This window comes from Apteryx mantelli, chromosome 9 (assembly GCF_036417845.1).
Source record: "Apteryx mantelli isolate bAptMan1 chromosome 9, bAptMan1.hap1, whole genome shotgun sequence".
Classification (NCBI taxonomy): Eukaryota; Metazoa; Chordata; class Aves; order Apterygiformes; family Apterygidae; genus Apteryx; species Apteryx mantelli.
This window is the reverse complement of record NC_089986.1, coordinates 9,295,753-9,321,939: the sequence shown is the minus strand read 5'-3', so window position 1 is coordinate 9,321,939 and position 26,187 is coordinate 9,295,753. Positions and strand designations below refer to the sequence as shown.

Genomic DNA, 26,187 nt, shown 5'->3' with positions numbered 1-26,187 from the left:
GAGGCCTCTTCTCCTAGTGCAAAGACGTTCAATAGAAAGTAAGCCTCCAAGGACAAAAGCTCTTTGCTCTCCTGATGATTTCCTGAACTGAAGTTCACCCCTGTTATGCCTCCAGGTTCCTTTTGCCAGGTTGCTCACAGGATACGGGTTGGCTGCTCTACCCGTACAGCGGCATAGAGAGGAAATCTCAGCTATGACTGTGCCTTGCGTGGGGACAGAGCAGAGATCCCCCCCTCTGCCTCTCTCTACGTAGCAGCAGTGCAGGGATCCCTCTGCAGTGGAGTCATCAATTCCTTATGTGATCTCTGGATGAATGTTTAGGGACAACCTGTGTGATGAAATTAGGCAGCCCGGAGTATGTTTAGTCAACTTGAATATTAGACAGTCAAGGAGAATTACAGTGCTCTTTGGAGAGTACTGGCCTTAATAAAGAAACCTGTTCATGTTTGCTGCAGCAAGGAGCTGTTTCTTTTACCATTACAAGGGATGTGACCTCTTAGCACTAGGTTTTGCGCAGGATGAGGCTTGCCACATGCATCCTATGCACTCTGTGGTCTGCCAGCATGGGGTGGGACAGCTTCGCAATGCCAGGGATATGATGAATTTATGGGTATGTATTAGGAATGGTCCTATAAGCCAAGCATTTACAATCAAGCACTGTCATATAGACTGGGGGAGCTAAAGTAATGCTTCTTCTGATGCAGTACAACAGTTCTTGTTTCACTCCAAAATGGGTGGATCTAGGAACATTGCAAAAGGAATCTAGTTTCCTCCCTGGAATCTATAATAACCAGGTATCTGGAAGCATATACCTTTTTAAAAAAAAATAAACACAAATCACCACCCTCAAATTCTGTCCTTTGCGAATGGACCATGGAGTTGAGCTGAGGGAGACGCTGCCTCCTTTGGCACTCCATGGTCATTGGGATTGTCAGGTGGGAATACGTGCCCACTTGAATTATTCTGAGTGACTTTGAATTCACATTTAGTTCTCTGATATCAAGTTGTTATGCAGATATCACTCAAATTGCCTTATGCTGAGCTGTCTACTGATATCAGAATCCTTGAATACAAAGGTCAAAAAATCCTGGATATTACCTGCAGAATTCCCCGTGTTCAGGGACTTTTCTGCTCAGAGGCCTATTTCTTATATCTTTCTTTACAGGGTATATTTAGCTGCATCAATTTTTGTTATTAGAGCTATGGCAACAAGAAAACTTCTAGAGCTCTTATACAAATCTCAGTGATGGTTGTAGCAGGATTCCTTTCGATAAGAACAGACCTTGGGTGAGGGAAAACAAGTTCACTTGATTCCTTCCCTTATCCCCACCAAATTGGACTGAAGTGAATCAAACCGAACCAGTGCTTTAGCTTTCCAAGCCTACAATGTTGTGAAAAACATAACTGACAGCTGAAGAAGAAAGGTGGCTTGACTAGGTTTCCAAAACCTAAAAAGTGGCAGCTGGGAAATAGCACATGTCTAAAACAAACCCATGAAATACACAGCTTTAGCCTCAGTCCTGCAAAAGCACATGCCATGAACCACCTTTCACACAAGAGGAGGTGATTCCTCCATGCAAGTGACATTTCCCTGGAGCTGGGTATTATTCCAGTGTGACCCTTTGAAAGTCTGCAGCTGTGAGGTGTGTTAGGAGAAAAGTCTGCTCTCCCAGCTAACAGTCTTCCTGTCTGAAGCTTAAACAACAAAATTCCTAGGAAAGGGTCATCTAGGGGAAGTTATTTCTCTAAAATGCACTGCCTGTTAGACATAGTGATTATGCTGGTGACCTTACATGTGTTAAAATCACCGCCAACTGCTAGCAGATGAGTTCCTCCTGTCAGCAACACTTGCTCTGTGTTAACACCTCTCCTTTGCAGTCCTGAGGCTGCCGTCAGCACTATCCTGTTTCCATTTTCTATTCCTCCCATTTGCTCCTGCATTTTTTTATCACTCGCAGGGTATGAACAAGCTTTCTGCACGGTTCTGCAGGATTGCCTGGGAAATAAACCCACCCAATTGCTTGAGAAGGCACCTGAAATTACCACAACCAGTGTGTAAGTGCTAAGGTACTGCTCCCTAGCTCTGCCCAGGGTTTAAGCTGACCAGAAGCCAGTGAGCCCTGTTTAGCACTGTGCTCAGCTCAAGCTAATAAGCCCTGTTCAAAGGCATGGTATGAGCTTAAGGCCATGATAATCAGGGGCACATGGCTCCCAGCCAGCTCAACATGTGGGCAGATATATCCTGCAAGTATCTAACCTTGGACCATCCAGTTCATGACAGTGTATTAACACAGAAGACCACTTGCCTGGGGAAAACTCAATTAAAGAGGGGACTCTCAGAAGTACAACAGGCAGTTAGATAACTAACTCCAACTGAGACACCATGGAAACCCGCTGCCAAGCTGGCCTTTGTTCTTTAAAATATCTGTTTGGGATCAGATTACCAAAAGAGCTGAACACCTGTGTAGCCTTTGCAGAAGAGTTCAGCAAATGGGCCAATTCTCCAAAGAAACTCAGCATCCTGAGGGCAGCTTTAGTGCCTGAACTCACAAGCACGTTTTCCCTAGCAGATACCAGCGATAATGTCTCATTAGAATGACTGAGGAGTGTGTTTTGCTAATTGGCACTGTAGATACATTGACCTCTGTTTTTGTTTCACTGGAGTCTGATTTTTTGTGATTACATTTAATAGTGACTGCAAGGGGAACTGAAGGAGAGGAGGCACGGGGGAGTAGGGGGAAGGAAAAGAAAAGAAAGGGAAATGTGTCCAGTTGTGACAAGACAAGCTGTCCAGCAAATCTCACTACAAAGGAGGGAGATTTTGGAAGGATGAATCTGGGCATTACAGACAATTGTTCTTTCATCAGTGATATTTAACTTCTCTCATTCCCAACTGAGTGCTGTCTTTGTCTGTGGACTTAAAACCTCTCCCTCCCTTTCCTCCTCTTCTGTGTAGTTCCTTGCTCCCCTGGGAAATCCAGTGACTCACATTATTCCTCTGTCTCCTTCAGCCTATTCCCTCCAGCAACACCACTTAAGTGGGCTGACAGTCTCGCAGTAATCAGCTCACTTTCATGCTGCTTGTCATCAACCAGCTATTGTACAATGTAATGCACGCACGCTCACACACACACACACACACATGCAAATAAACAGAAAACATGTCTGGCAGTTGGATGTATCATCCAGATGCATAAAAGTTGTACAGTGTTTGAGAGTTGTCTGAAGGGGTGAGAGTTGGGGGGCTGCAGGATGGGCCCATGCCTGGAAGTGGGATGCCTGGAGAGGGCATAAAGCCATTGCTGGGCTTGGGGCTGGGGTTGCACACTCATGGCTGGGGATTAGTGTGCTTGACAATGTGTGCCAGCCCCAGAGCTGGGCCCTGTGTGCTGCTGATGTCCTGGCGGCAAGGAAGACTGTGGCCATGCCTCTAGCATCATCCCTCCACTCTTTATTGGCTTGGCATGTTAGCCCTGACATTTATTAGCTGGTCCTGTTCTCAGTGGAGCAATAACTGGGAGGAGTGAGAGGAAAGGGGGGGACACCCCTTGCATCCCTTCTCCCTCCCCCAATACTGCCAGGGAAGATAAGCTGCAGGTCACAGCCCCCAAAATTTAAAACCCATAAGAGACAATCAGCAGCGATGCCATTTACCTTTTCTCATCATGTCTGTAAGATGTAGAGCTCCGGCCACTGGTCCAGATAAACATCTTAGAGGGTTGCCCAGTGTTGGGTTTGCTCGCTGCAGTGGGACGATGGAAGGACCTGGGGGAAGAGGGATAATCTCTGTCACTGCCCATTTCAAATGCAGCAGCAGACCACCTTATGTCCATTGTGCCAAGTCCCCTGTGGCCGTGCCCAGAGAGCTCTGAAGATGGACCATTTATTAACTCAGGGTGATATGTAAAATAATGGAGATGACAGATTGAGGGGACGGCCTGGTAGATCTTTTTAGACACTCTGATAAAATGTGATCCTAGCTAACTGGGCTTAGCTACGCTCAGCACTGCATAAGATTTGCACCATCAACAATAGATTATTGGTATTTTAAGAAAAGATAATAGGCACATCCAATTTTTATGGTAGTATTTTTGGGTGGAAAGTGGTCATTGCATGTTCGTTACAGTTAATTGGTTGTACAGTAGCTCTCAGTGAGGTGAGGCTCTCAAGGAACGTGTTTGTCTGAATAAGGCACAAGTATGAGAAGTAATGCATTGTTTTATAGAAATGTATCTGATGTCTCAGAGATGCTTTTTCACATAGAGAAACAACTGTCCAATAACTTTTGAAATGACTGTCCGTGGTCTGTTTGGCCAGACCAATTACAGCTGTCTCAGAAGCTAAACAAAGTGTTTTTCTTGATTTTTTTGAACTGGGCTCCAGTGAATTTCCTCCTACTATCACCTTATTTACTCTTTCTTCATCTTCCTTTCCCATTCCCACTTCTGTGTTTTTTTCCTAGAGCCCTTGTAGTGCTGCTAATATCACCTTCCATTCTGTGTCTTTCAAGCATAAACTTTCTCCTTCCATGAGAAGTCCTCACCTGTGATTTTTCTAAAATCTCTTAGAATAGGCTCATGCCCAGGGGGTTCCTTGTTTCACGTGGGGCATCAGCTCTGCAGCATTCTCCTCTTGGGCCTTCAGGGCCCTCTTCCAAAGAAGGGAAAAGTTTAAGGAGTTTCATTGTAAGGACTGAATTTGGATCTTTTACTTCAATTAGATCTCACAGAATCAGAAATACAGGGTTGAAAGGACCTCAGGAAGTCAGCTGCTCTCTTGCTCTGATTCAAAGCAGATTCACTCTCTCTATATTGCTCCTAGCAGATTTGGTTACCCTAGACCAACTGATTTTGAACAGCCATCTTTCCAGGTGGCAACTTCATTGCCAGGCTTGAAGCATAGGCTGTATTGGACAGTGTTAGTGCAGGGCCACAGCTCCCCTAGTAGCTCCTCCTGGTCTGCTCCTGGTTTTCATGAGGCTTAGTTATAATCTTGATCTTGAACTGAGCCCTTCTTGGTGAGGTCGTATTTCGTACTATTTCACTGCACAGTGCTTTGTGCTTTTACTGCACTCAGAGAAAAACTTTCTGCAATATTCCAGATACTAAATGCTTTAATGTGGAAGTTTTTCATACATTGGTGCCATTCTTTAGCTCACAGAAAAATGAACCTAGCTGTTGATGTTGTCAGCAGAGACGGAGAAGGCATGAAGTCCTCAGTGCTCTTTGCCTGAAAAAGTCTGTAAAGTCACTATCTACATAAACATGCAAAGGGCTAATTTCAATATTTGCACAGTGGTGAACCTGGGAGAATAAATCCAGTTGAGGCAGCTGCAGAGAAAAACTGACATGGATTGGAGCCAAAACCCGTCCACAGCCAGGCTGATGGGCACCAAGGGACTGGGCTCTCCCTCTGGAGTCAGCTCAGAGCCCCGCAGCGGGTTACATATCTCAGTCCCTGCCCAAGTCTGCACCCCGAGCCATTGCACCCTGCTTTGCAGGACAGGGGGTACGAGCTGTGCTTCTCTCTGAACGCCAACACCAACTTCTCCCCTGCGGAGGCTGCGGGTGTTGTGCGAGACGCACAGGGCTGCCGCAGACGCCGGGGACGTGCCCGTGCCCGTTCGGCAGGCTGCTTGGTGCTCGGTGCCAAGCTGAGCACCGGCGCCTGCCCAGCCGAACTGGGACCGGGGCTCGCAGGTAGGGGCCTTACTTGAAGTGACAGATAAGAATATCCGGCAAAGCATTTGTGCTGCATTCATGGGCAGCAAATTAGATGAGAAAGGGGCTCTTTTTGAAGCTGCCAAAAAGAAGGGAGGCAGAAAGAGGGAAACCTCCCCTGTCCCTTTCCCCCACTCGATGGACATCACTGCAGCTCTGAATGCCATGGCGGAGGCTTTTCTTGCCTTACAAACACTGTGCTTGAGTATTGGGAAATAACAATAACAAGAGGCATTTCTTCCCTGAAATAGCTATAGTTTAGAAATTGGAAGAGCTGTTGCCAGGATCTAATCAATGTAGCTACCTACTAAGAAGTGTTTTTACAGTGATCAGTGCCAGGAATTTGGGTTACAGGACCTTGGGACTAATCTTCACTCTAGTAGGTAAGACTGTGACCACATTACCCCAGACAGGACTAAAACAGAGGCCCCCAAGCCAGCACTGAGTGAGCTGGTATTTCTGCAGCAAGTAATGCAAAAGGGCTCAGAGCAACTATCCGAGGGCCTGGGGGCCCCATCAGAGTGAGGCCTGTGCCAGGCTAAGGCTTTCTTACTGCTGAAAGATCAAATGATATATTTGCCACTGCTCCCCTTAAGATGTTGGGTGAGTTGCACCACTGCAAAGCCTGGTGGCTGTGCTGACACAGCCTGAATGGTCCCAGAGCCTGTGGGAGACTTGGGTGAACTTTATCAGAGAATCTGCTCTTAATTAAGCAAAACTTGAGCACACATTAGAGTGATCAGTGGCTTCTGCTGCCTGTTTGAGTCTGCAGGGCTGCCAGGGCAGGGAGGCAGAGTCACAAGCTCCAGAGCAAATCACCGAAGCACTGGAGGGGCAGCACCTGGGCTGGAGAGGTGTCTGCCCCAGCGAGGGGACGCAAGAGGAGGAAAAGGGGTGTCTTTCTTCCCCTCGCAGTTAGAGCGATGTCAGACTCTCTTATAGCGCCAGTGCCATGGAGCAGTCCGTATGTGATATCATTAATACTGCCTGCTTCATTAGCTGGGCAATCCAAGCTAACCATCACTTTTTAACACACAATTACACGCCTAATCTTGTGTAAAATTGTAACACTGGTGACATCACAGCAGCCATCCCAGGGGTCAGATGTAAATGACTCAAGTCCCTGTTTCCTTTAGGTGTGGGGGGTAGCTGTAAGCTAAAGGCCTTTCGCAGAAGAGCGGTGATATGAACTTCCCAAGACCCTTCTCTGAAGGCCTTTCAGGAGGACTCTTAGTGCAGAACAGTTACAACCTGCATGACGGTGTGTTGCTTTAGGAGGTTAGTTAGCAAACTGTGGCGCCTTTCTCTTACCTGGAGTTAAGGCACGGCTGTGAACCACTCTCCCTCCATGTCCCGTCTCTTTTTTGAAAACAAGTAGTAGTACTACTTTTTAACCCAATGCCTCTCTGAGTCAGCTTCTGACAAACTACTTTTCTTATGCAACAAGTAATAAGGGTGTGAAACTTATTACACCACAGGATGTCAGCCTAGGGTTTAAAGTAAAAGTGGATTGTGCTATTGTTTGAACAGAACGAGTACCTGAAGTCACAATAATACGTGCTAAAAACAATTTGGAAAAAGTGCTTCAAGCTGTTTTTTGACTATTAGAAGCCTGGAGGGAATAGTCCTATAGGGCAGGTTACCATCCACCTGGTGGATACAGCAGGACGGCTGCTGTTGAGTGATGTGAGATTTTTGAGTTTCTTTCATGGCCGGATAGCCTGCTTTTAGGATGGGCCTAGCCACCATTGCTGGTGAAAAAAAGGAAGAGACAGAAACCAGGCATCAAAGGCAGCACGTGGGGAGAAGATGGTACAGTCTGAGGTGAATTTCCTAAAACAGGCAGCTAGACTTCATGCCCCGATAAGTCTTATCCACTGTCACGTCTGATGGTTCTGTGTTTTCCCATGGCTTTGCTGAGCTATAGAACAGGGAGAAGTATTGTATGATGAAGGATGGGAGTATAGATAAAATGGCCTGGTGAACTTCTTCTGTAAAGTGTAGCCTGACTATCAGGTAGTCTAGCATTAATGTTACATGGAAGAGTTTACCAGGCAGAGTGGAAGAGTTAATTAGGATGCTGCCTGCTTGATTCAGGAGTTTTCTAGTCCTAGTATTCAAGGAATGTAAGAGCAGGTACCAGGACTAAATGCAGAACCTGTGACATCTGTGGTATGGTCTCCCAGGTATGGTCCATGGCAGTTTGGTCTGTGCAAGGGCTCAGGGATCAGAGCAGGCGATGGACATGGTGCTCTCAATGAAACGCAAAAGGGCAGATTAAGCAGAGCTGCAGCAGGGGCAGGGTGAGGAGAGACCCAGCTGAAGGGGGAGAACTGAGCAAGTGCCTGCCTGGGATATCTGAGTGAGACCCACTGTGCTGACCATGCGGCTGGGCTCTGGCTGGGTGAAAGAAGGTCTGGTGTGACGCAAAAGTCCCCACATGTATGAACTAGGGTGGGTCTCACTAACTAGCAGTGCCCTGAAGATGCAAAAGAAAAACCAGGTGAGTACCTAACTGTCAATTCCCCTCTTCTGACACAATTCAGAGAACAGTGTTTCCTGAATTGTCAAAATACCTGTTTTCTCTGCAGGTCTCCATCTGAGCACAGTATCTGCTTGCCCTAATTCTACTTGTCTGTGGCCATAACAGTAAATAAGTACCACTGCTAATCAGGGGTGCTGGGAAACAGAAGAACAGCCAGCATGGACTAAGAAGAGCAATAAACTAACTCATAAAAGAAATGCATCTGCATTAGTGGAAGACAGCTACCACTTAGGGAACATTTAACGCCCTGGCAGCAGCAACACTAAATCGTGAAGGAGCAATGGCAATATCAGATGGTGTATTTCTGCCTCATGACCGGACCTTGCTGTAATGCGAGCTAATGGGCACAGTGTGGGACAGGGAGCAACATAAATAACTGTTCTCTTTGGAGTATCTCAGGAGCTCCAGCTATACTAACCGACTAATCCAACTGACAGATGACCTTGAAATTGGGGTTCTTCATTATGGCAAGGAAAAACTGGACAATGGGGAACTGGTGTTAACATACTGACAAGAGTTTTGGAAGACTAATGGCTAATGATGTTGCGTTAATGAATTCACTTCTATTTTTGGCCCTTCTAAATCTCCCCAGAGCTCAGAGCCGAGCTCTCCACCTAGGTTTTGAGTTGAAGAAGGCCAGCTTCACGTATCAGAACATCTAAAGAAGAGCCAGCCCTTTTTTACCATCATCACATTTTGGTGCTGGTGAGTGTGCAGACCGAGCACGAGGCAATGACTCTCTTGGCACGTTGCAGTCGCTGGGGATCAGCGTTCCTGAGGAACAGCTGGGGATAATTGTCCCCTCTGCCTGTCAGGACTCTGCAGACATTTTTAGCTTTCTGTGCTTTGTCAGTTGTAAATGAACTTGAATTTATGCAGCAACTGACATGTTGGACAAGCACTATATTCATCATCTCAGCTGCTCTCTGGGTTCAGAGAAGGGCACAGGCTGCTTGTTAAAAGGGCCAGCTTTGAGACGGGTGCAGCAGTGGCAGGCATCGGGTCACCCCGCTGCAACACATTCCAAGTCAGTCCGGCTGGGAGAGGTTTATGGGGAGACCTGCTCTGCCAAAGACCCTGTACCCTTACACGGATAAGGAAAGATGCTGGTGGTGAGAACGAAGGCAATGAAAGTGCTATGCTACCTAGCGTGAGGCTAGGCTCCTTTAAAGCTTAGCATACATCTCTGTAATTGCTGAGGGATATATTACCTTAGGCACTGCACTGCACCAAAAAAGCTATACAGCCTTGGACCAGATTGGCTGGCTAAGAGCAAATGGGTGATAGTAAACGTGGTCTGCCTCACACCATCATGCCATGCTAAACCCAATGAGGAACAGAGAGAGAGAGCGTGAGGGAAGAGAAATGGAGTGGATGTTCACTGCAGCATTGCTCCTCCGCTTCTAGGGGCTGGGAGATGTTTCCAGCTCGAGCTCTGCACTGAAGTCGGTCTCCTTGATGGTTGTCAAGAGGGAACAACCTTCTCCCCAGCCACACTTCTGGGGGTACGCACTTCACCAGATCTTAGGGAAAGCTCAGTTTCTTTTGGACACTAAGAAGACAATTTCTAAAAATAATTGGTTGCATAGTAGGAGCTGGACACCTGTGAATATGCTGGAGTGAAGTGTCATCTGACTCTACAGACGACTGGTTCCCCTTATGTATTCGGGTGTCCCTGCACCGCTGCCACCTCAGAGCCCCGGTATTTACATGCCAAACTTAAAGCAACAGAGTGTTGGCACTGTCTTTTTACAGATGATAAACAGAGGCACAGAGGGTGCTGAGCGACTTGGCCAAAGTCCCCCAGGAAGTCTGTGGCAAAGCTGTCTTGCAAAGTGAGTGCTCCAAATCCATTTCTTCAGAAGCAGAGGTATAATTATCCAAGATGGGACATAGTGATGAAAATAGTCTAAAAGATGGTGGACAACATTCCTTACAACCAGGAAGGATGGAGAAAAGCCAAGACACACAGTTTCTCATGTCAGAGAGCAAAGGCAGAGCCTTGCCTAAGTTTTATACACTTCCAGAAAGGAGACCTCCTCTGTGCCCACCTGGCTTTTAAATGTCCCTGAATAGAGTGTTTCATTTCAGGAAAGCAGTGCTAAAACCATGATGGCTGTGTTTAAGGGTGGGAGCAGAGGGAGAGGATTTGTGATGAGCTGTGTGGGAAGGGGATGGCACCGACGTCCCTTGGGGAAGTGACGGAGGAGAAGCAGATCACAGAGAGGTACAGCTGGGGAGAGAGGTGAGGGGGGAGCACGGGAGGGAGATAAACCAGCTGCACAGCAGCACCCAGAGGAAAAGCTCAAACAGCCAGGGCAGGTACAGCAGGAGTGGTTTTTCTTCCTCTCTCTCCACCTAATTCTTTGAGCGGGTGAATCATCTTTTATTTCCTTTGAGTCGGTTCCTATGCCATCGAGAGCACCAACTGGAACAAAGCAAAGGCAGAGGCGATGCTAAAACTACTGCCCAGTGGGAAGTGAATGCTCTGGCATTATTTATTTTCGAGTCCGCATTTGGATTAGCTGTAAAGAGCTGCGTGGATAAGCAAGCAGGCAATTACAGCTGGGACGTGCTGCTCATGAATGGAAATGGCTACAATCTGCTCAGGACATATTGAAATTCTAATTCAGTTAGCTTCCTTTAGTTACAGCGCTCATCACAGACACTAAAAGAGATGGGATTAAAAAATAAATACAATTCTTGTGTTGCCTTTGGTCTGCCTCCTCGTCTCCCCTTTCCCTCCTCCGCTCCCCAGTTTTAGCTGTTGCTTGACTTCATTTTGTGTAGTGAAATACAACGGTCTACAGTTCGTGGCTTGTTAATTTTTGCAAGGATCTAGCAATCTGCAGCTGGCCAAATGTGTGCATTGCTAACGGATGTACAGATATATATGAATACTAGAGCGCTACTTAGGTTTCACATGTCACATCTTACTGAAGACCTTTATTCAGGGATGCCTGTTATTACTGCAAAAGTGCAGATATCAAACTGAGGCACAGATAAAGGAGACGATTTATACAAGCTCTTCAGACAATTCTTTCCTTTGCTCAGATCGTTGCTCAGGTCCATCAAATCACACTGCCCCCTGGTAAGCAGGTTGATTTCCTCCTTTAGGTATCGGTGTAAGGCTACTTTACAAATACACACAACCACTTTTGCACTGACTTTGCATAGGTAAATTAGGAAAAAATCTGATCAAAACCAGTGGCCAGAGAACAGGAAGCCTTGCCACAGAGTGTCTGGGCAATTCAGGCAAGTTGTTTGACTTTGTGCTGCCTCAGTTTCCTTGGCTGTCAAAGAAATATGTTATATCAAACATGCTGAGAGATGAAAGAAACAGCTAACAGAGATCAGTAAATGCTCTGAGATCACCAGGTGAGAGGAACAGGAGGAGCCTGAGCTCAAGTCTTCTGCCACATGGCTGCTGCACCTCCTCTACCCACCGAACATCCAGCTCAGATCTCATGAGAATCTTTCCCCTTTGTCTTATTACACAAGACTAAATTTTGCTGCATACTCCTTGGTGCTTCCTTATCCTTTCATGATACAGACTAATTATCTGTGGCACTTTGGATATGATCAGCTGTTGCATCAAATTCACAAAACAATTTTGTGTCCTAATGTTGTAGAAAAGCACTGGAAATATATTTTTTACACATAAATTTCATGTAATTTCCATGGACCTGAATGAGTGTCCTGATTTTTTCTCTTGCAATTCCATAGAAGCAGCTGCCTATTTATTGAGTCTAAGTTATAGATAAAATTGTTACATCTCTGTCTAGCACTGAACTCTTGCATGTGCTCTCTACAGCTCCCCATTTGCCTTGCCTATTGGTAAGAGTCTCCTGCCTCATCAGAATACTGCAAAATCCTGATTACTTTAAGGAAGATGCATGCCCCAGAGAACAATTTCCAGGGTAAGAAGAAGAAAGCATTTCTGATGGATTCAGGTACAGTTAAAGCACAGATCAAATCCAGCCTGATGAACAGGACTGGGAGAAAGTTAGAAATGAAATGGGTTATAATAAAGAAGAGGATTAGAAAGACAGGGAATACAACCTAAAAGATAATAATCATGTGCACACACAAGAGAGGGAAGGAAAGCCTGCATATTGCAGAAAGGTAGTCACAAAATCTACAGAAATGGTTGCATGAATTGGGTGGGAAATCTGGTGGAGTCGAATGACTATTGAGGAAAGGCTGAGGAGCTGGGCCTAGTACAGTGCTGCACCAGTCCATTAGATCAAAAATTGGTGTCAGCACTAAGTCACCTCCTTTGTGGATGGATTCAGTGCATGATACACTGGCTGGTGTGGATGCAAATTTAGCCTCCTTTGGAACCCAATAGCTTGAGCACCTAGGGTCTGCATAGGTGTATTCTTGTAATACATTTTTTTAGCACAAAACCAATTTTACTTGAAAGTCAGGAAAAGAGATAATGAGAAAGAACAAAAACCAAGTCTCCATTAGAAAAAGCAATATGCAATGCCCTCTGTACAGTTTTGAAACAACAAAGAGAACAAAATCTCTGCAGTCCTCTCAGGGCAGCAGATTGCTCCAAACAGTGAAAGGGTCATGTCCACAAAACATAAACCCAACGTATTTTGGTCTCATACCTGGTCTAGAAATGCAAACAATGGTAGAAGCAGCACAGATGCCTCCTTTCCTCATATGGCAATAATCTATATTAATTACAGCAAGTGTCCAGTTTCGAACAATGTCACTGCAGTGCTATTACTGTTGAAGAGTATTGAGTTTCTAAGGAGGTGAATGTCTTTTTCTCTCCCTAATCATGATTACTTGGGTTAGTACTTGGGCTAAGCTTTCATTTAACCAAGATAAATGGATTTTTCCAAAACCAGAGAGTTAACACTATGCATCACATTATTACTCTCTTCTCAGATTTCTTGCCTTGTGTGCTATTTTATTTGGCTGCTAAACGTGAAAAACAATAAGAATAGGAAAGAGGAGCTGTGCAGAATCTCACATGGATTAAAGATCAAAAAAAGATAAATCTGTTTTTGACCCTTTATAGTGTACAACTCTGTGCTAGCATTTTCCCTCCATCAACATAACTTTGGCATTATTTTCTCATATAATTTCCCTCTCTTGAAATATGAGTGCCCACATCACATTTCTGCAGACGCCACCAGCCTAGCTGACTAATAATTTGTTGCCTTCTATTTGGAATTCCTATTTATCATTTAAGCTTATATGCCAGTACTGGAGGTTAACATTCAGAAGAGCAGATGGGGAATTAGAAGCAAAACTTCTGTCAGTGATAACGGGACTTCCATGCTCCATTTCCCTCAGGCCATAGTGAATATTTTCCTTTTAAATAGTGCTGGGCAAAACTGCCTTAAGGAACTGGTGGTAGCAAAACAGTGTGCAGTAGCAACACGTAGAAATTATTAGGATTCAGAAATAGATTTGCCGTTGCTGGTCCGTTTGTGGAAAGTTATTCTGTAGTAGCTCCTGGAAGATACACATCTAGGTGCAGATAATCAAGAGCAAAATGGCCAGCACGAATGCCTTTCTAGCAAAGTCATTGAGAGGTCTGGCACTGAACAGCTGCTCCTGCATAGACGGTTTTACCTGATCACGTCGCTGCCCAGCAGTCAGGCTTTTGATGGCAAAGGCAGAGAGCAAACTCCGAAGATACTCAGGTGCCTCTCCCTGAGTGTCCCACTCAGGTGTCCCGCTCCCCACCTCTCTGCCTCGCTGCTGGGGGGAACCGCAAGGCTCTGCCAGAGCCTCTTAGGGCTGGGCAGCTGCAGTGGAAGAAAAAAGAAGCCTCCCAATGTGGGTGCTCTGTATGATTGCTGCTGGCCAATGCGTTGACTAGCACAAAGTCGTTAACACACTTATTGCCTGGGAATATCTGTCACTGGATGTACAGTACCATGCAAGGGGAGTACGGTTTTGTTGGAGAGCGTGTGGCATTGGTGATAACAGCTCACGTTCTTGGCAGATTTTGCCAGCACTTCAGTGATGTAGGGGCTGGGTAATTATGGAGGTCCTCAGCCAGGTCCTCAGTGGATACGAACAGAAAGATTGTGCCATGTTGATGTATTTTTCCATATAATCTTGCACGGCCCCTGCAACTGTCATCAGGGAGAAGGAGACAGAGCCTGGGCCTCAGGAACAGAGGTCATTTTGGCAGTGGGGGAATAGTGGGTGGCAGAAACACTGGTCATTTTGGTCAAATTCTGACTTCCCAGATCCCATGCTAAAATCAAGTATCCTGCAGAAACGATGGAACAGCAATGAATTTGGTGCAGTGTGTTATCAGAACAATACCACTACTAATCTTGCTGTCAACGACATTTGGGAATTCATTAGCCCTTTGTTTTTCAAGGCTAGGCTAGCTTGAGCAAGGGAATTCTCTGCCAGTCTATAGTCCAGCAAATCTGAAGAGAGAAGTCTGCCTCCTGGTTTGCTCTGGTACAGAATGGAGCAGAATATTTAACTGCACTAATAACTGCTCGGTAGCTATGCATGTAGTATCCAGTTATCTACATCATTGCTACTTCCACTATATGAAGATGCACAGACAGCTTGCAGCAAGAACTTACTGGTTGCTATTTGCTCACTGAAAATATTGCACTGTTGCCTGTAGTAATTACAAAAAGAGATACAGGGAGATGGTAGCAAATAATACACAATGTACTTAAAAAGCTCGCTCTTGAGTGAGGACACCAATCAGTTCCAGTTCTAAACCCAGAGAGCCAGACCTCTCTCTTCTTTGGCGGAGCGTCTGGCTTCCTAAGCACTCTCTCACGTGACTTCTTGTGCAATGATGATGTCCCCGAAATACAAGTATTGGACCCTTGATCAGGGAAAAAGCTCTAGTTTTTCTCCATGAAAGGCCAGCTCGGTGCGCCCTCCTCTTTCACACACTCAAGGTGAGCTAGCTAGACTGGCATTTGCCACTGCCTCTCCTTGAAATATGGAGGAATTCACAAAGCAGGAAGCAGTTAATCTGCTGCAGGTGCAAAAGTGCTCATGATCCGGGAGTGAGGCTCAGGTGAATGTCCCTTCCCTGTCTTGGGGGACACTTCCAAGTTGGAGAGCCATATGGCGCCTCGCTGGATGTGATCGTCTCAGTACTCTGCTGGCTTGTTCTGGGTGGCAGGGTTGTACCACCGATGCCCGAGGCTTGGCACGTTCGAAGGGCTTTACGGCACTCATTATTCCCGCTGACTCACGCTGCCTCCAGTGACGGATATCTGGTGTCTGTGTCTGCTGGATGAGCTGATCTGAGTATCCCACAGCCCTTCGGGCGGAGTGAGTGAGCACGGATGGGAACAGCTTGCTAACCACCAGCCTTTCCTAGGCCGGCTGCCACCCAGCCATCGCTGAATGACAGGAGCTATCAGGACCAATGCAAAAAATTCACTGTCCTAACATGCCAAATGTTACACGTGAAAGTAAAACCAGCTTCCTGCTGCCAAAACGTGCGTCTAATGCGTCAGGACACACTAGAGGTCTGTCTAGAGAGTAAGAGCTTGCCCCTATCCTCGAACACCATGCAAATGGGATTTCTTCAGATGATAATTATCACCAGATTAAACCCGCACTACCTTATCTTCTTAATCTTCAACTTTTTCTATAAGGTCTCCATCCTTTGGCCAGCCTTTACCTATCTTCTCTCCAGCAACAAAAGGCCTTTACTAAGTTACTGTAAATTGATGAATTTTGAATTTTTTGTGAATTGGTGAATTGGTTGGTGCCATTGATGAAACAAGGAAATAGTTATTGAAATTCAGGACACATGAGCTATGCCTGTATTCTCTGATTTTCATGGGAGTTTAACAGTTGCTTCTTAATTTTTCCTCTTTCTGATGTTTTTATGAAAACTTCTCTTCCTGCCTACGTCTCTCTTAAGTATCCATGAGCCCCAGGAATCATGGGAATTACATTTAAATCAAAATGCAAAGAAATTGTGTTTTCTCATTGACCTTGAAATCTTGAAGGCCATCTGACATGGAACTACTGGAGAGAGTCCAGCATATGGCTACTAAGATGATTAGGGGACTGGAGCATCTCTCTTATGAGGAAAGGCTGAGAGAGCTGGGCCTGTTTAGCCTGGAGAAGAGAAGGCTGAGAGGAGATCTTATCAACGTGTACAAGTATCTGAAGGGAGGGTGTCGAGAGGATGGGACCAGACTCTTTTCAGTGGTGCCCAGCGACAGGACGCGAGGCAACGGGCACAAACTGAAACACAGACGCTTCCATCTGAACATGAGGAAAAACTTCTTCACTGTGAGGGTAACAGAGCACTGGAACAGGTTGCCCAGAGAGGTTGTGGAGTCTCCTTCTCTGGAGATATTCAAAACCGGCCTGGAGGTGATCCTGTGCAATGTGCTCTAGGTGACCCTGCTTGAGCAGGGGGGGTTGGACTTAGACGGTCTCCAGAGGTCCCTTCCAACCTCAGCCACTCTGTGATTCTGTGATTGCCACCTCCTGTGGGATACAGCTGGTGTATAACTCGTTATAAAGGTGCTCTAAAAAAGAGCACCATTTTTTCTTACTTGTGACCAAGGAGGCAGCTAAGGTAAGTTTAACTGGAAATGTTTCTCATATGTAGATATATCAACTCACTTCATATGTTGAGCGTATTTGAGCTTGAATAATTGCCCCCCAAATAGTCCTTTTGTTTCTAGATTGATAGAATCAATTGGCCCGCATCCAAGAAGCACCAGAAGATTAAGTTGGTAATGAGATTGTGCTTTTCCCTAGTTTGTCAGGACAAATAATTGATGTGCCATTTTCTGTTCTTGCTATGAGAATGGATTAACACTGTGGATTTTTTGCTTTTGAAGAATTTTTTTTTGGTGGGGGGAGACATAACTCCCCTCCACATGCACACGCACACACAATTTGCAGGCTAAAAGATGCACCATTCTCTCCAAATTCTTACTCTCCCTCCCCATTTGTGTATTTTTCTATATTGTTTTCTATAAAAAAACCATGAATAAGATTTCTATGATGTGCCTCAGGATTTTGATTTTTTCTGTACCACAAACTGAGCATACAGAGTTCCCTGGCTCATGCCAGGAACCAAGGACTTTCTAAGCTTAGTGTTCTGCCACACTAGAGCAAGACTGGGAATTCTGTTATTCATGCAATTATTTGTCCACAGACATAACATTTCAAGCTGTTGCACATAAGTGTTCACAGTTATGCAGGGCAAACCACAGAAATGTCAAAAAACTAATTAAAAAAAGAAAAAATTGTAAAAAGAATTTTTAAAAAATCTAAAAAACTTATAAAATTTTGAAAAAAGGAAAAAAGTTAAATTAAAAATTAAATTAAAAACATTTTAAAATATGCCAAGAAGTTAAAAAATGTAAAATATATTTTGAAAGGTTATTTTTTTTAAAAAGCATTAAAATTAAAAATTAAAATAAAAAAATAAAATAAAAAACTAAAGCATTTAAGAAAATATTTTTTATTTTTTACCATTTTTATTGATTTTTTTCAAATTTCTACCATTTTAACACTGAAAATTTCCCCATACATTAATAATTTCTGGTTTTTATTAAAAATGCACTGAAAGTCAGAAAATTAACACTGAATCAGTTGGAAACTAAAGACTCCAGGGAAGCTTAATTTGTGACTAATCTACAACCCTGTATCTTCCAAAAAAGCCAATTTCAACTGATTAAAATCCAGGTATCTCCAAAGACATAAAAAGTTGTTATTTCAAGTACTGTACAATTGCGTGATATTCTCAAGATTGAGCCTTGACAGTAAAGCCTGGTGTTTGAATTCTTCGGCTGAATTAGATCAATCTGAGCAAACAAACCTGTGGCAACGCTTGTCAAGTCGCCAGCGAACACCCTACAGATCATTTGGGCTGGCCCTGATGTAGCTCTCGTGTGCCTCTCGCTGCAGTGCGATGTACTAGATATAAATGAGAACTGGTAGCTTTCTTCCTGATGCATCTGAGTTGGAGGGCTTTTCTCCCATGTTAATTCAATAGTACTAGCCCAATTACAGAAAATATCATCTCAGGCCATCATAAAATAGACTGCGTTTTTATTTCGCATGGTGCAAAGTGTAACTTTCACCCCAGATTGCACTCCTCCTTACACTAGAAATGCTGTCTTGAATCGTCAGGTTTTTTTGAAAGCCGAAATACAAGCATTGAAGAAGTTTATTATTTCAGTGCTCTTAGATGTGTCCTTCACACATGTGTGAATGGGTGCTTGATTCTCTTCTTGTTCACGTTAGTGAGGTGGGGAGCAGAGTGGGTGCACACGAGCGCAGAAGTAAATGAAGGGGTAGGGCTGATGCAGAAAGAATGCTCAAAAGCCGACTTTCGACCTTCATGTAAGCCAAAGAAAGAGACTTTCGGTATTTGTAAGTGCTATCATACCATAAAGATTTAAAAATCAATGGGGGACATTTTGCCCAATAGTTGCTTTTTGATTTCTTTGTAGTGCTTGCATTTATTTTTACCTCTTCCCACAATGGAAACTCGAGTCAAATATTCAATCAAAGTCAAGCATTTTATCGCCTTTCCACTCAAATGCCTGAGTCAGATACTTAAAATGTAACACCAGCAGCTCTGTGAGTAGTGGATACGTAAGTAAATGGAAAATCAACCGTTTGCGCTGTGTCCCAGAGAAGTTTTTTTTCCCCCTTTTTTCTTTATCCCATTGGAGTGGTTTTCTATCAGAATATGTTGCTGTCAAAAGCGGTCTGCTATCAGCACTTTACAGCTCTTGGAAAATGTTGCTACTTGAGTGTCGCAGCTATCGGCGTGCTCCCCCGTCAGACCAGCTTGCTGGTGCGAAGCTCTGGGCTCGCAGAGGGAGCCTTGCTATCAAACGCCTTTGCCGGCTGGGAACTGGCAGTTTGCTTCCTCTCGCTCGGACGCAATGAAAAGCAATGTTTATTTAATCTGGAGGGTGGAAAGCTGGAGCAGAATCAGAATGATCGTCACCCAGTGCCTTTTCAGCTTCTTTTTACATCTCCAGGAACTTTGTTTTTCTTCCACCGCTGCCATGAGAGCTCCCTTCTCCCGCACCACTGCTGTCGTGGCCGTGCGTGGTGCAGGCAGCTCCTGCAGGGGCTTTCGGGTCCCAGACCCGACCCGATGTGAGGGTCACCGCGGGCTGACAGGAGGTGCTCACCCAACCCAAAGGCTGTTGCTGCTGTCAGACCTGTCACAGTAGGCACAAGTCCTGGTGTTAAGGTGGCGTGAGACGAGGGACTGGCCAGGAGACAACAGATCTGGTTCTGTTTCTGCGGACTTTGATGCACAGAAATTCCTGTGAGACCTCAAGGTACGGTGCACTGGCCACCAAGCAAAGCTGTCCACATGCGTGTTCCTACTCTCCACCCACCACAGTAAATACGAACCAGGTGGTTCACCTGGCAAGTTAGGTAGGCTCCACGAGTACCCTGGTCCCCGCTTTCTGCTCATTTCCAGAAGAAATGAGGCACTGAAGTGCCCTGAGCGTTACCTTAGCAGAACTTGGAGGACTAGCAGGGACTGAAATGCTGATAGCGTTTCCTGCAACACCTGTGTTTCCTCTTCCATGGAGCCGATCTAGAAGTATTTAATTTGGGAGTTGTAACACAATCGCAGTGAAGAGCAATGCTGAAAGACTGCCCATGTATTCAGCAGTTCAGATCCTCTGTAGTTAAACTAAATGTCACCATACTGTGCATAGCTGTCGATTTTAGGTTTGCTAATTTTCTAAAGCAGAATGTGAAGAAGACACCACAGGTCTGCGTGAAGCGGCTGAGTTATTGGTACTTATGCAGCACCTTGGGGATATGAATTCTGTTTATTGCACAAATCTGGGCCTATAATTAATGGAAATAGTAACATTATCTTGCTGTTTTCATTAATTCAGAGTGATGGCATTGGAGGATCTGAAGATATTATGAAATGCATTTTTGGAAGAATAGGAGAGAACCAGAGGACTTCCTCTGCTTTTCGGCATCCATCCTGATCTCTTCCCTTAATGTGTAAGGAGCAAAATTACTAGCAATGCCCTGCTGTGCGTAACAGACCGTCTTTCACTCTAATCATAGCTTCATTTTGTTTTATTTTATATTTTTTCCATACATCTGAGAGAGCAGATCTAAACTTCCCTAGCTGCCTGACTGAATTGAATGTTATGAAGTGTATTTTAACACTTTTAGAAACAGCCGTGGTCAGTCCAAAGCCTGCTTAAACCCCAGCAGCTCTGTAACACTAACACTGGCACCTTGCAATAAAAACTGGCTTCAGGGTTTACCTAACAAGCTGCAAATGATTAGAACTGCCAAGTCTGCTCTAATGGGAGTTTTATGGGCATTTACCCCTCTCTTAGGAGGAGTAAACATATAAAGGTTTCAAACTGCGCTTTATTTATCTCTGTGGTATAGCATGATATTATTCCCACAGAAGTACTGATGATATTTTATTGCTGTAGAGAGGAGGAAGCCTAGGACACTTCATGAAGTGGAGCTGATGCATGAGCTGGTTTAGCCATGGCTGGTGATAACCAAAATATAGCACAGGCTTCGTTCTAGGCGTATTTTATTATCTTGGATACTTCAGTGCCCGGGAGCAAGGAAGGTCTGGAGAGGCGATAGAGGAGTGTGAAAGCTCGACAGCTACGTGAAGGGCAACGGGCTTCACCTTTCCCTCTTTGAAACTCCCCAGGGCCTGTTTGGGGGGTGCAACTGCAGGGGCTGGGGCCAGGAGGTGCAGTGCATGGCTCTCCCTCCCAGGGAACAGAGGTGCCACGCGCCGCCGACTTTTGCCCCTATACCTCCCCTGTAGAGGCACCGCTGAAGTGACCCATGGGCATTGGGCTGGGAACTAGCCAAGGGCTAATTTCAACCCCGAATGGTGGACCAAATGCTGGTTGGAGGGTGATGTGGAGCTCTGAAGGGATGTTAAGTCCAGACGCCTCATCTCCTACTAGAGGTGCAGTCCAAGTGCCTGAGGGCTGTGTTGGTCCTTGCCTTGGCGGCAAGCTTTGCCCACAGCACGAACGGCAGCAACGGCCCTGTCGTGGTGAGAGGCACTGGATTAGATCAGTTAGGGATATCTTATTTTCCCGATGATTCATTGGAAAAATATTTATCTTAATAGCTTTCTTAGATGAAGTACATACTGACCACTGAATTGCTCTAAGGAGGGCCTTTTATTGACGTGATTCGTTAGCCAAGTGTAATGCAATTAAATGGTTGGATTTCATTACATATATCGACACGGTGTCAGTGACTATTTCCATTCCCCCTATTATTTCTATAAATAAAATCATCTGACATAATTAGAAAATATGAACGTGTTAAGACCTCCATTATTTCTTCCCCATATTAATCTAAGAGCTGGGCAGATGTTTATGAATACCTTGTTACATTATGTTCATCAGCTGCTACCAAGAATAGAAAGGCTGAGACCTGATCTCACTCTGAAGGTTAAACAAGAGCAGATCTGGCTAAATCTAGACTTCTGATTAACTCCTCGACAGTATTTTTGTTTTTTATCTAAACGCTCTTTAAACTTTTAACCTATCTCTCTCTCCCTGGTGTACTTTGGGCCACATATGAAATTCAGCGGCGTTCTTCTCCCTCCAGCATCATGCTCAGCAATTCTTTAGTTGCATCCTGACATCCGTCTTGATTTCAGTGGAGTTGTGCTGCATTATCTCAGCCCATGACCTGGCCTCTGCTTCTCCCTCCTAGAAGGTCCTAAAAGAGCAGCAGTGGCAGCAGGAAACTCAGATCCATCTAGTTTGGTGCTGGACCTTTGCCAGCGCCTGCTAGCGGGTGCTCAGGGGAGGGTGAGAGGAACAGTCAATGCAGATGGGTCGGCACCAAGCCCTAAGGGGTGCTGCGACCCGTATGTAGGACCTCACGCGCCCGCTCTGTGTCCTGTGGTTGGCAGGTTACGAAGCTCATCTAACCTCTGCCCCAAGCCATTTCCCGTCGTCACCTTCACAGGGTCTGGTGCCAAGAAGTTCCACAATTTAATTACGTTCTCTGTCAAAGTACGTTTTTTTTGTTTCTTTTAAATCTTGTGCTGGATAACCTGCTGTCTCTTCCTGATCTTCCTTTCCTTTTCTATTTGCTTGCCTCTTTCTTTGTCTCCCCAGTCTCTCTATTCTTCTCTGCTGCATGGATCTTTTCTCTCAGCACTTACAGATCGCCTGGGTTTGGTGCGGGTCAGTGCCTCTCCACTGATTCGGTGGTGCTGTATTGATTAGCACCACCAGATCAACTGTCCTATGACCTTCACAGTCATTGCAGACGCTTGGCTGTTGCCCGCAGGCTGTGTCTATGTGGCTGTAACAGGGCAAACCTGAGGTTCAGGCTTATGCCAGATTCCTGCTCTCTCATGTTCCCTGTGTGCTCAGGCTGCCTACGGGGAGAGGAGACACTGAATTTCTGGGATAAGTCAACTGAAGTACAGACGATGTAGATTCACGTCAGATATTCACAGAAGCAATGCATAAGTTACATGTGTGTTTAACTGCTTTGGGACTGCAGTGAAGCCTATTTTCTTATTTAATGAAAAGTTTAAATCTTGCTGACAAAGCTTTGAGCTTCTCTGGAAGAACCTGGCCTCCGAGGCTAAAACTTCAAACAATCCCAGGTGATAATTTTTGTGATTTTTTTGCAAGCTCTTAATATTTCCACGTGCACTAAAGCAGATGAAATAGTCAGAGCCTTGTGGCCTTTTTTCCCCCAGAATATTGTGCTGTTGTAGTTCCTCATGTGAAGCCAAGAAAAGCACGGCTGTTTATGACTGGAATTTGCTTTGAAGGGTAAGACGTAATGCAGTGACATGGGTGAGACAACACTTGCTAACACCAAATCTGAACCTGTCTTGACGTTTTTGCCTGGGCTGAGGACTCGAAACAAAATTGGTGCAAGTTATGAGCTGTCTGAGGCTGGAGCTGTCCTTTCATCGTTGGTGTACCCAGCACCAATTGCCTGGGGTTCCTGGTCTTCATTAGGCTTTGAAACGGTGCTAGAATTTAAATAATAATATTTTGAAGGAAGGCTGCCAACACTATGATGGAGGATAGACGTGACCTCCAGCCTATTGCACGGCTCTCAGCTCAAACCCACTGGCTCATCTATGCTTTGAAAGACTGGCAGCCTCAGCCAGCCCTGCCTCCTGCATCCCATCCCTGGGCAGCTAAAGAGACAGATGGTAAGTGGCTGCAGCACGTGCGCTTGCTCCTGGGCACATCTGGGGTCATCCTTGCAGGCCTGTCGGGGTAAGAGGTGCCTCTTTCTGGGGATGGGCCAGCAAGTCGCTGTTCAAGGACCACCTTCCCAGGGTTAAAGTACCTCTGTGTATAGTACAGAATCCACATATGAAATGGAGTATGGGTTGAATTTAAGTCACTTATACAGTCTTGTCTTGACATTCTTTACAGTGACAAAGAGAGTTCATGTCATAACTTCTCTTGATCTTAGAAAAGGAGGGTAGGTGCAAAATTAGACCGCCCATGCTGCTCCTGTACTCTCCCCTGGCTTAATTTCAATAATAGTGCTCAGATCTTGTTCTGTACTAATTCATTTTAAAGACTGATGTAGAAAACAAACTAAAAAACCCTGTTTTTCTCCCCCACCTTTCTAGCCCTTGTCCGTCTCCTTTGAGATGAATGCTGCTCGTCTATTCTCATCTGCCACCTCTGAAATTACCAGCTTACTTTTTGTGCTCTTTCCCTTTCTTGGAATTGCTTTTGCAGAAATGCACATAAACAGCTATTCTTTGGGTCAACATTTCAACTAATTTTTAAACTGTACATTTCTATTTCCTAGGTTTTTATTTGTTTATTATTTTTATTTATATTGAATCTTTTTCTGAGTGTTTGCCCTGGTGCTGATAACTCTGCTTGGTGCTTATCTGTATAAATAGATCAATAGCTTTTGGACTGCAGCCCTCTAAAGCAATAACCTAAGAGACTTGCTTCAAACCTGAAAGCTTCTGTACAGAATTTATTAATATAGCCAGCCATTACAAATGTATGATCCATAAAATGACTTTAATTCCACTTAAAAATAAGTGGATTTTGTACCTTTTCTTGCATCTCTTTTTTTCCTTTACAGAAATCCTCAGTTCATAAAGGGAAAGGTGACTACTGATGTCATGATGACATCTTTTCCAGAAGTTGGTAGGAGCTGGGTTAATTGCTAGTCCCAGCAGACAAGGGATGTATGGAGCATCCCAGACCCCTCCAAGGGACTAATCCTACCAACCTAGTTTAGGAGGTGAGATTGGTTTTGAGCCTACCTGGTGCTAAGAAGTGTCTTGAGCGTGCCTGCAGTATTTGCGTAGAGTTTATAGTGTGTTGTACAGCTTCCGGCATGGCTCAGTAAAATACTGTGACTTTAGGATTATGGTCTTCCTTGTTCCAGCACTTGCTTGTGGAGGATTAGCAACAAGTTACTGTCTCCTCCCGGACAAAAGCTGACCTGGACATCATGGGTGGAGGCTGAACTCTCCCTGCTCTTGCCCATTTCCCTGGTGGTAAAGAGCAGGAGGTGCTCAGTTTCTGCTTATTCTTGTGTATTTGGCCCCAGAACCAGGGAATGCAATTTAGGACAAGGTTAAACTCCTCCCCATGACCCTGTAGAAGTGCATAAGCTGGGCCACAATTTACCTCCCCGAAGCCTGCAGAAAGGGAAAGTATCGAGAACAGCACTGTGCTTGGCACAAATGGGAGACGCTCCTTTCTGTCAAACCGTGGCAAAACCAACTGATATTGAATTAAAAGCAGACACAAAAGGAAGCTGTGTTTCTGACTTGATTTTTCTTTCTAGGCTGCTCAGGGAAAGACTTCTCTGCAGTGGTTTCTTCCAAGCCAGTTTTGGACTAAGTGAAGAACATAATACCACAAAATTTCTATGTGAGGCCACCAGGAACATAGCAAGGTAACAGTGTAGCACAGTAAGAAAGATTAAGATTACCTTAGGCTTTATAAGAAAGAAATAAGGGGTGAAAAAGTTATTGAAACGACTGGAAGACATTGACAGGACCTGCAAAAAATAATAGGCCGAGATAGCTTGGTGCACTGCTGTTGCCTCATATGAAATAACGTGGTATGGCCAGCCTACTCCATGTACATTGAAGCCTGCTGAATTCCACATGGATTATGGCACTGCGCCTTTAGAAGCTATGGGTAACGAAGCAGATCATTTCCAGCTGATTTGCGCAATAAAGAACCAGATGAAGTACAATGAACTGGCCATTAGTGAAATGAGAGATACAATGGCTGGTAAGGCAATGGCATAATCGTTGTAAGATGGGCAGCACGTCTGCTGTTGAGTATTCATGGACCCCTCAGAGGGTGGGTCTAGGATTCCCATATAATTTGTTACCGTGGTGGAAGGGTCTGACTATCGATTACATAGCATTTAAAAAGGTCTGATGTTTACCTCCCACCCACCTGTGAATTTTTGGGCCAGGCTGGTTTGTTCAATGCACCCTAGAAGGGAATGGCTCTGATGCAAACACAGCGGTGCTTTCTACATCCTGCTTTACAGAGCAGCGCGTGTTGAGAATTTGCTTGTATTGTTGTGGAAATTAGAAATTACTTTAATCACCATGGCAAGTTTGAGTGGAATATTCTGTAGAAACAATAACAACCACTGACAAATCAAATCCAGGAGAGGCCTGATCCAGTTTTTATTGAAGATGAAATATTTCCATTGTACTTCATGGACACTGGCCTCAGCCTCAGAAGACTACACTACAGATTGGACTGCTTTTGCAGAAATCATATTAGATTTGCAGAGCTGGTATTAGATTTGCTCAGTGGTATGAGAACATTACTATTCTGTTAAATTACTTTTTCAGTTAATAATATATTCTTTTCTGCAAGGATCTTTTTTTCTCAAGTCCTTTTTACCTGTTTGCCTTCTGCTGGCTAGAGAATTCATTGCCAC

At 44.9% G+C, this 26,187-nt stretch overlaps 1 protein-coding gene across 4 annotated transcripts in view; it reads right to left on the bottom strand.

The window, feature by feature from the left end:
• Window positions 1–26,187, bottom strand: part of LOC106482246 (calcium-activated potassium channel subunit beta-2) — a 112,178-nt gene that overhangs the window by 14,219 nt on the left and 71,772 nt on the right. For all 4 annotated transcript variants that reach the window (XM_067301426.1, XM_067301429.1, XM_067301427.1 and 1 more), the window contains one exon: window positions 3,655–3,765. In XM_067301426.1, the coding sequence (XP_067157527.1) occupies window positions 3,655–3,710 (56 nt within the window). In that variant the 5' untranslated portion in view covers window positions 3,711–3,765. The remainder of the gene's footprint in view (window positions 1–3,654; window positions 3,766–26,187) is intronic.